Source organism: Otolemur garnettii, unplaced genomic scaffold (genome assembly GCF_000181295.1).
Source record: "Otolemur garnettii isolate 467f Iridium unplaced genomic scaffold, OtoGar3 scaffold00041, whole genome shotgun sequence".
Taxonomy (NCBI): Eukaryota; Metazoa; Chordata; class Mammalia; order Primates; family Galagidae; genus Otolemur; species Otolemur garnettii.
The window spans coordinates 1704721-1715012 of NW_003852436.1; the positions used below are offsets into that span (position 1 = coordinate 1704721).

The following is a 10292-nucleotide window of genomic DNA, read 5'->3' on the forward strand; positions in this document are numbered from 1 at the left end:
TATTTGCCACTGGGCTCGAAAATGCCTGACCCTCCTCTAAAGCCCCTAGCTCCTGCAGAACCCACTTATGGAAGTGACAAAAACCATTTCAGCTCAGGGGAAACCAATGCAACAGGCATTTTGTTTTTAATGGGAAGAATATGTAGTATCTGGTTTTAAAATCAGCCCCATAGCCTCTAAAGATTGGATGCCCTGGAGGGGGCTTCTGAGTTCAGAATTTCAGCCAAAGACAGTTAGAGCCAGGTGAATTGAACTTCTTCCCTAGAGCTCCCTTCTCCTGTCACCATGGCCTTGAAGGCCTGTCAAGTGGAAGCCAGTGTGTTGTAGCTTAAAATAATGATCGTGGCCTCAGCAAATTAGAACTCAGTCTTGGGGTCTCTGGCAGCTGGGATTTTTAAGACTCATGTAACAGGATATAGATTCCTACTGAAAGCTGGCCTTGGTCTGTTTCCGGGTGCTGACGCACTTCTCCAAGCCATGCACACTTCATGCTGAGGTCAAGACCATCCATCTCAAAGGTGGAATACAAACCACCTGCTTTGGAAGGAACTGGTGCTTCTGAACAGAAACCTGTACAAAAGCTGGAGTGAACCCAAGGGAGAACACAGGAGTAGATATATACTACACACGGTCTTCCAAAAGAAATTTCCAAAGAAACCAAACAACATTCCAAAACCAAGAACAATGAGACCTGGAAAAAATGGAAATGAAACTGAGAAACCCTAATGGTGTCCTCTCAGCGTCTGTTCTAGGAGCTTCTGAAGAGTATGTCTACAAAGACGTGGGCGTGGGAGCCAGCGTTCAGCCTCCAGGCTGCCGAGGCCGTGGACTGTCGCAGAGATGGAGAAACGGCATCCTGATTGACAAGACTTTGGATATTGCTTTTTGTTCTCATTCTTGAATGGCGCACCCTGGAGTCGCTAGGTGCCCTGCAGGTGTGTGTCTTGGTTCAAATCCCAGCGTACTAGTCCCTGTCTTCCCTTTGGGTCCTACTATCTCTTTTTTCTGTCTTCACCATTTCAAGATTTCACCTCTTCGCAGTCTTGGTCAGTGGAAAGTTCTACATCAGACAGTCCAACTTCCATGGCCATAATCAACGATATGTCGGAATCGCTGCTTACAGCTGGCTCCTGCTCACCTGGGAAGACAAAGCAAAGTTTGATTCTGGTTATTTCAATAACATTTCCTTCAAGGCCAAGAGAAGGTATCAGAAGAATTGGTTATTCTGTTAAAGCCCCATCTCACCCTATATCCCCAAATAAATTCTAAATGGGTGAAAAATTCAAATGTAAGCAAAAGAAACTAATAAGGCTAGGAGATAATATATCATCTAAGATTTATATCTAAGTAGGAAAACACATATCTATTATGTCTAAGTAGGGCAAGAAATCCTATATGGAAAAGTAATCAAGAAATTCTCAGAGGTGGAATAAATTTTCACAAAGTAAAAAAATGTTAAAAACATGAAAAATAATATTAAAAGGGATACATGAAACTAGGAATTTTTCAAAAATTTCCCAGAGGATTACATTCTTAACATATAGAAAGCTTTGAAATCAATAGGAAAAATAGTCCAACAGGTAAATGTTATACAATTACAACACATGAAGGTTATCAATACAATACACAAAGGTTATCATTGTATGATTCACAAAGACGGTAATATATATGAGCAATCCATAAGGTAAAAATAAGATATGCCTTTTTGTTAAGGATGTGCTGAGGTAGGTATGTTGCTACATTGCACACAAAGTTGTGAAATTTTCACCCAGTAATTTCATTTTCAGAATGTATTATAGAGAAATAATTAGAGGTGCAAAAACAGTCATTTAAGCATAATTCATCAAAGTAAAATGTTGCAAATAACGTAAAGTTTAACAATAGAGACTATCTGAATAAACTATATATTACTTCTAAAGGGCAAACTTGTTACAAGCATTAAAGTGAAGTTTCCAAAGTATTTGTAGTTATATGAGAAAATGTTCACAGCATACTCTGAAGTGAAAACAGAAATACTCAAAGTTTTATATGCAATGATGACAATAGAGAAAGTTGACTGGAAGCAAGGACAACAAAAATGCTAATAATTTGTGTCTCTAGTTTGAGAATTTATATTCATTTTCTTAAAAAAAAATATTTTTAGGTCTCCCAAATACAGTAGCATCTCCATAGTTGACCACCTCCCTACAGTGACCACTTCCTTAAGATGACCTACTTTCCATAGACTGGACATGCACCACATGTACGTATCAGTACAGTAGGCCTAGTTCCTCATGTTGACCACCTCTCTGGATGGCGACCAGTTTGCTACAGTCCTTTGGGTGGTCAACTTATAGAAGTTCTGTTGTATTCTATAATGAACGTATGTCACTTATTAAAGACTTATTTATTGCATCATTATCTTAAGGATTGTGCTAGGGTCTAGGGATATAGGTGAGAGCAGGACAATCCTTGTCCCTCAGGGATCTTAGTAGAGAGGCAAGTCATTAACCAGGCAATTATGACACAGGGGTGCAAGCCCTGTGATGGAAGATGTTCCCGGTATTACAGTGGTGGGTTAAGAAGTCTACGTAACCATACAGTGGGTGAGTCCCAAGAGACAATGTGTATTTTGGTCAGATGAATAAGAACAGATAATATTACTAGCAATTGCACGTTGCTCAGAAACAAATGCCTCAAAATATGGTGATACGCTGAACTGAAAACAAAACCTCATCTGACAATTCCCACCCCACCTTGTCTTTTCCAAAGTTTCAGGACCTATTGAGGAAGAAAACAATTGTCTCTGGTCACTTCCGTGAGTTTGTATTAACCTTTATCATAGGAAGGAGACAGACTTGTCTCAAATGACTGTCTGCTCTGTGGGCCCAGAAGACTTTGCTGCTGACCAGGGCGTATTCTTCAAGCCCTAGTAGTCCCTGATTGCCCCTGGAGACAATTCCTTTCCTCCCCTATTCCCACAATCTGGTTTGCCAGGATCCAAGACCTCATTCCTCCTGCAAGATGTTATACACTATACGCTTCTCCACCTCACTGAGGGGCTGGGTATTTATTTTAAAGGCTTCCGTGATCACATTAAATAAATTTATATAGCCTTTTCACTCCATAAAATTGCCTTTTGAAAGTTGATTTTTCAATGAACTTTCAGAGGGCAAAGGGGAAATTTTTCCCTTTACCCTTATAAGGAGCAGATGGCCAGAGGTGATAGGGAGCCTTGGAAAGGTGGACGGCAGAGGGTATTTAAATATGACTGGAACACAGAGTCAGGCTAGGAGTAAAGACAGAAGAGCCTGGAGGGCTGAATCGCAGAAACCCAAAAGGTCTTGTACATTCTATTACTCTGAGGAAGAAACATGCAATTAAAATGCCAAAAAAAATGTCTAGGTACTAAGGAATAATTATGGTTGTAATACTTTTGCTTGTCATGTAATGAAAACAAGTACAAAAATTACTTTTGCTATGATAATCACTGATACATTTTTTTTCATGGTGTGGTCTAGTTAAGGGAAATATATGAGTTTCACAAAGGACAGTGAATTCCTAAGAGGAATTTAAAAGACATTTTAAAGGAGATAAATTAAGAGAACTACTAGAATTATGGCCTGAAGAGTCAGGTTTAGAAAAATGGGGTACTTCACAGGGACATACCCAACCTAAAGACTCAGCTCTAAAATGCTTCCTAGGTCTCTAAGTGCATGTAACAGATCAATGGCTAGAAGAAAACTCAGAAGCAGCACTAGAAAGATACAAGCATTTAGTATTTAAAAACAGTGGAATTCAACAAATAGTCAATAAAATTAGTCACTTAGAAAAACCTAGAGAAAAAGGGAAATTGGATCTCCATGTTTCAGAACAAAATACGTTTTTTAAATTAAATCATACTGGGTACATTAATTCATTTATAGGGTACAATGTGTTGACTTGATATACAATGTGGAATGCTTACATCAAACTGATTAACATAACCATCACCTCACTTACCAATTTGTCATAGTAAGACATCTATACCCTATGCTTAAGTTTTGAAATATACCATTGCATTGTGCTCATTAGGTAAGGTCCTCCCACAACAAAATACATTCTAAACTGGCTCTCCCTCTCCACACACACAGAAGGTCCCCAAACAATGTACACACATTTCAAGAAATGAAAAAGCTATATTAAAATTGTAATACTTACTGATAACATTTGTTATCTTGTATGTTGTATTTTGTATCATTGCAGAGTATTGAGTATTAACTTGAGTATTACAATTTTAATGCAGTTTTATCCTTTCTTAAAATGTGTATACATTTTTTGGCACCCTCTATGTATTTGTGCATATACATATATATTATATGTAATAAATATATGAAAAGTATATACCATGTTTCCCCGAAAATAAGACCTACTCAAAAAATAAGCCCTAGCAGGATTTCTATGCATTTGTTTAATATAAGCCCTACCCTGATAATAAGACCTAGTGATGGGTGTGGCTATGCAGTGTATCTGCATAGCCATGCCTTGCATTTCAGCAGAGTGGTAAGGAAGACTGGAATGCCTTTTATCTGCCAAAGCTCCTTTCTCCAAGCCATTTGCACTTCCGTGGTGCGTGTGTGGTAACTGTGTTTGCAGGCATCCTATTGCACATGTGCAAACTGCTAGGGGAAAGGAGTTCACGCATCACTAGCGCCAGCCCCACCAACCAGGTTGGCTCCCCCTCTCAGGTTCCAGAAGAAGATGACTTAATTGTATTTGAATAAATGTAGATTGCTGTATTATACTTAATAAAAATAAGACATCCCCTGAAAATAAGCCCTAGTGTGTCTTCTTGAGAAAAAATAAATATAAGACAGGGTCTTATTTCCTGGAAAACATGGTAGGCCATCTTTGTTTTTTGTGTGTGGACTTCCTTTCTATTTATCCTCTTCTCCTGAGTCATTTGGTGCCTTCAATCCCTGGTCTTTGGGGAATTCTTGGGCATACACTGGGTGCTTCTCTGGTTCCTCCCTTCCCTCGGCTGCTCTGTGCTTGCTGTTCGCCAGGGCTGTGGCTTGCTATTGTGCATGGTGAGCAGTGAACCACTCCTGACCATGCCCTTACTCTGGGGCCTAAGTGAGCAGTGGCCCCTGGAGCTGGCAGGATGCAACCTGCACACTCAGATGCAGGGCTCACGCTGTCTCTCCAGAAAACAAAGTCACTGTTTTCTTTTTCTAGTTGCTCACGTTTTTTTATTGTCTCTTTTTCCATTTGCCTTGGTCATGTTAGTTTCCATCTTAAAAAAAAAATTCCTTTATTGTAATTTTTGTGGGTTTCAGGAGTGACCTCGTATGGTAGGTAGATTTACTGTTTTTACTTGGTGCTCTTCTGAAGCATCACTTTTACAATGATAGCAAAATGTATGTACGTAAAATTATATTTATGAAGGCTGGAAATCTACCTTACTATGGACTGCATTTCAGTCTCTGCTATTAGTAATGACAGGTTACTTTGTATAAATTGCTCTTTTCCTTTAGGGCTAAAGTTTGTCTATAAAATGAGAATTTAGACTGGACACATTAGAGTCATTTCCAGCTGTTGTTTACATACATATGGGCTGATGTCAAGATAGCACAGGGCCTCACACAGGGTTGGTTCTTGATAATAATTATTTAATAGAAATACCACTGAAAAACAAATTTCTTTTTATAACCCTTCAAATTATTGTTTTATTTTTTCAAAATTTCTTCCTTAATAAAAAAATAGGCCTGTTTATTGTATTTTTGGTACATGTATGCACAAAGAGATGAATTCACCACTTGGAAGTATTAAAAAAATAACCTGACATTGTTACTTTTAATATTTTTTATAGAGACAGTCTCACTATGTTGCCCAGGCTGGTCTCAAACTCCTGGCCTCAAGTGACCCTCCCACCTTGGCCTCCAAATGTGCTAGGACTACAGGTGTGAGCACTCCCCTCAGCCCCCAAAGCTGCAATCCTATTTCTGGAGATAAAAGGTGACAGCTGTACTCTATCGGGAGTTTAATCTCCATTTCTTTTTTTGGAAGGGTCCATCAACCAATTCAGCTCAAAATTCAAGTGGAAGTCAACAAAAGAGCTCATGGTGCAGTGATTTTGTGGCTTTTATAGGAATCTAGTAAAAAAGGAAAAATAGATAAAAAGCTGACTTAGTTACAGTTTCTATAAAGACAGACCTTCCTGCTGCCTGCAGCGGTAGCTTCTCACCTCCACTCCTGGCTTTGCAGTCAGCAGCCACCGCAGATTCACGGATTCATTCTCGCCTAGGTGTTTCCTCAATGGGAATGTGCACATTGAAAGAAAATGCGCCCCTGGGGACTGCTGAGACTGAGGGCTGCTGAACTCATGGGGCTACTTTGGAAATTCAAGACTGCACGGCTTAAGGCAAAGGTGAATCCACAACGTTAACAAAGAGAGATTTTCAACAATGCTTCAATTTTTATGATGTGACACTGTACCAACCTCATCATCTATATTTAAATTTAGAAATTTAAATTTCTTTAAAAAATAATCGTAAGGCATTTGATATTATGCTGTGTTCCATGGATTGAACCTGGTGTGTTCCATAATTTTAAAAAAACACTGCTTCATCCTATAATCAAGGCAGATGTTCATAATATGAATGAAAACCTTGTCACTAAAACGTTTAGAACAGGGGTTCTCAACCTTCCTAATGCCGCGGCTCTTTAATACAGTTCCTGTGGGTCGAGAACCGCTGGTTTAGAAGATTCTTTCTCTGTGGGTGGGACTCATGAGGGAGTGTAAGTGGCTATTAGCAACATAAATGTTCACTGTATTGTCTTCTTTCTCTGCAAAAATAGGAAACCAATGCAAAAATAATATCAGCTCTTATTTAATACTCAAAACAACCCTTGATGTAGGTATTATAATTCTTCTTTTATAGATAAAGATACTCTTGTTCTACACACCTCATCCCCAAATAACCCTCCAAAAAATCTAAGAGAAAAAAATACTCTTAGAACATTTAACACAGTAGGATCACACCTACGTGGTACACTTTGTGCAGTTGGTTTTCATGCCTTATAAAGACATTGAGAAGTTTTAATAAGAGAGTGGTTTGATTCACTTAATATTTTAAAAGGTCACTTGTTAAATGAAAAATAGATTGGCATGACAAGCTGAAGGAATCACGGTTAGAAAACGATTGCAGCAAAACAGATGAAATATGGTGGCTTCTTGTAGCAAACGGGATGGAGATAGTAAGAATGATTTTAGATAGAAGAGCTACAAAAGAGTGATGGAATGGAGAAGAGCAGCAGAGAGGAGAAAGGACAGAATAACCCCACATTTCTTGAGCAATATCAATATCATTTACTGAGCCAAAGGAACCCGAGGAGGGAGCTAGATCATCAAGAGTTCAGTGCTGCAGACGCTATGTTTGAGGTGCTCGTGAGACTTCAAGGTTTTGGAGGTTAGACACGTGAGTCTGGAGTCTAGAGAAGAGGCCATAACTATCAGTGAATTTGGGAGTCTTCAGCACGAGGAAGGAAACAGATGAAGTTCTCTAGGAAGAGACTGCAGAGCGAGAAGATGAGTCCAGGGACGGAGCTGGCTGAAACCTGAACACCGATGTGTTTTTATGTCTATTTTATGTTATTATTTTATTTTACTTATTTATGATTAATATGAGGGCATATACAATTAGTTTACATTGTTTGCATTTGTAAGGTAAATTGTAGCTGTAGTTGGGTCCTTCACCCAGGAGGTGTGCGTATGCCCTACCTTGTGCGGGTCAGGTGGAAACTTACCGAGCCACTGCCCCCCTTTGAATTTAGTTGTGTTTTTCTTTTGTGTGGGGGTTATAGTTGTTCATTTACTAGTTTCAACTTAGTATCAAGAACATGGGAAGCTTGTTCTTCTATTCTTGAGATACTTTACTAAGGAGAATATTCTCCACATCCATCCTGGTAAACACAGAAGATGCAAAGTTTCCCTTTATTGCAGAATGTGTTAAAAATGTAAATTAGGTACCAATATTTAAAAATCAGGATATTTCACACAAAAAATTTATATTTGAATTTATCTTAGAAAAAGAAAGATTTAGTAATATACACCTGATTCCAGATGGAAACCCCTGGTGAGAGGTGAGTAAGAGCTCCCCTACTTAGACCAAGGTAGATAGGCTCTAGGTCACCACGGTCAAAAAACAGTCTATTTCAGTGGTTCACATTATTTCCCTGGCCGATGTAGACATTTGATCTTAAAATCTCATATTTAGGGGGAGGGCAAAAGAATAGCAGGGGAGGGTGGTTCCTAAAAGAGTGAGGGTGGTACAACTAGCCAAGGTAAGAGGAAAACAAGAATACCAGGTCATTGATTAATTTCCTTTGAAAATATGCTGCTTTGAATTTTTACCTCCTTTACGGGTAAAACTCATACCCAAGGAAATGGAAGTATTACGGAATTGGTTGGGTGGACTTAAAGACTGATGATAGATACCAAGTCATCTCAATCACAACCTGGACTCTCCTTATGAGTGTTACAGAACATCTGATTAGATGGGCAGAAAATATTCTATTTAAAATGGAGCTTTGTGACCTACTTTGTTGACCCATAACTATTGCTTTAATATATTTCCACATTTAATTCTGAGCAAAATCCATCAGCAGCCTAAACTGTGGTTAACCGAAAAATTCTTAGTGATGGGATTTATTAATTCCATTTAGTCCATACATTATTAATATCTTTGGCTTATCTTCTTCCTCTTAAATACATAAAATGTAACCTAAACATTCATCGGTTTCCCTTTGCGAAACAGGCATTATAGTTGAAGTTCTGCCGTGGTTTTGATATAATTATCTGTAATAGTGGGCTGGAAGACTGTTAAAATTCTTTCCAACCCTGAGGAGATAAAATTCAGATCTGTCCTGTTCCGTGTTGGGCATATCCAGCTTATCTGTATCAATTCCTTGGCTCAGGCCCATTCCGTTGTTAACATTCCCATTCCAGAATCCTGTCCTTCTAAAGAGGAGGCACTTGGTAAAGTTTGGACAAGTAGAACTGAAATGGAACTGCAGTTGTTCTCTGGTCATGTCAGGCCTAGGGTTTGTATTTTCATAGCTCATCACAATATTAATGCTTATGGAGTACTTAGTATATATTACATGCCAGGAACTATGCTAAGTGTACTTTTATTTTATTTTTTTCATTTCATTTCATTTCATTTCATTTCATTTATTTTATTGACAGCATCTTGCTCTGTCAACAGGCTGGAGTGGAGTGACATGATCACATCTCACTGCAAATTCAAACTCCTGAGCTCAAGTGATCCTCCTACTTTAGTCGTCTGGGTAGCGGGGACTACAGTCATATACCACCATGCCTGGCGAATTTTCTCTATTTGTATACAGACTACTCTTCCTCGGGCTGATCTTGAACTTCTGGCTTCAAGTGATCCTCCTCCCTTAGCTTCCCAAAGTGCTAAGATTACAGGGTTGAGCCCCTGTGTTCAGCCTCTAGATTCACTAATTTAATATTGATAATTAATGTTGGCCATGGGAAGTAGTATTTCTGTCATCAGATGATAAAACCAAAACTCAAAAAGATTAAAAACTCCCTTAGTTACATGGCAGTAAAGAGTTGGAACCCGAATTCAAACCCACCTGTGTCTGTCACCAGAGTCCATGAATGCAACATAATCATTTATATATATATATATATTTTTATAACCAGATGACATAATCTATTCTTGAGTTGACATTCTAAACTTGAGGATTACTGGACCTACAGGGGTGGTCAGACCCTTAAAATTATATACGGGGGCCTGGTACACTGGCTCATGTCTGTAATTGGAGCACTTTGGGAGGCCGAGATGGGTGGACAGCTTGAGCTCAGGAATTGGAGACTACCCTGAGCAACAGGGCAACCCTGTCTCTACTAAAAATAGAAAAATTAGCGGGGTGTTGTGGTGGCTGCTTGTTGTCCCAGCTACTCAGAAGGCTGAGGCAAGAGGATCGCTTGAGCCCAAGTGTCTGAGGTTGCTGTGAGCTGTGATGAGGGCACGACACTGTCTACCAAGGGTGACAGAGTAAGACGCTGTCTCAAAAAAAAAAAAAATTTACATACACATACACACCTTCATGGCTACAAACATATTGGCAGTTTTCTGGTAGTTTTCACCAGGTTCTTAAAGAACCTACAAAAAGCTGAGAACCGTTTACTTACACGATTTTGCATCCTTGAGTTGGATGACACATTATTGCAAGTAACCAGAGGGGATTGGTTTTATGGGTTTAAATATTGCATATTTTGGTATATATTCACTACCTTTCTA

General features: G+C 39.0%; 1 protein-coding gene across 1 annotated transcript in view; it reads right to left on the bottom strand.

Annotated features, from left to right (window-relative positions):
• Positions 1 to 816: 816 nt before the first annotated feature.
• The window catches only part of RNF150 (ring finger protein 150), a 263220-nt gene continuing 253744 nt past the window's right edge, over positions 817 to 10292 (bottom strand). Inside the window, exon 7 of the mRNA XM_003790183.3 lies at positions 817 to 1138. Coding sequence (XP_003790231.1) covers positions 1020 to 1138 — 119 coding nt within the window. The 3' untranslated portion in view covers positions 817 to 1019. The remainder of the gene's footprint in view (positions 1139 to 10292) is intronic.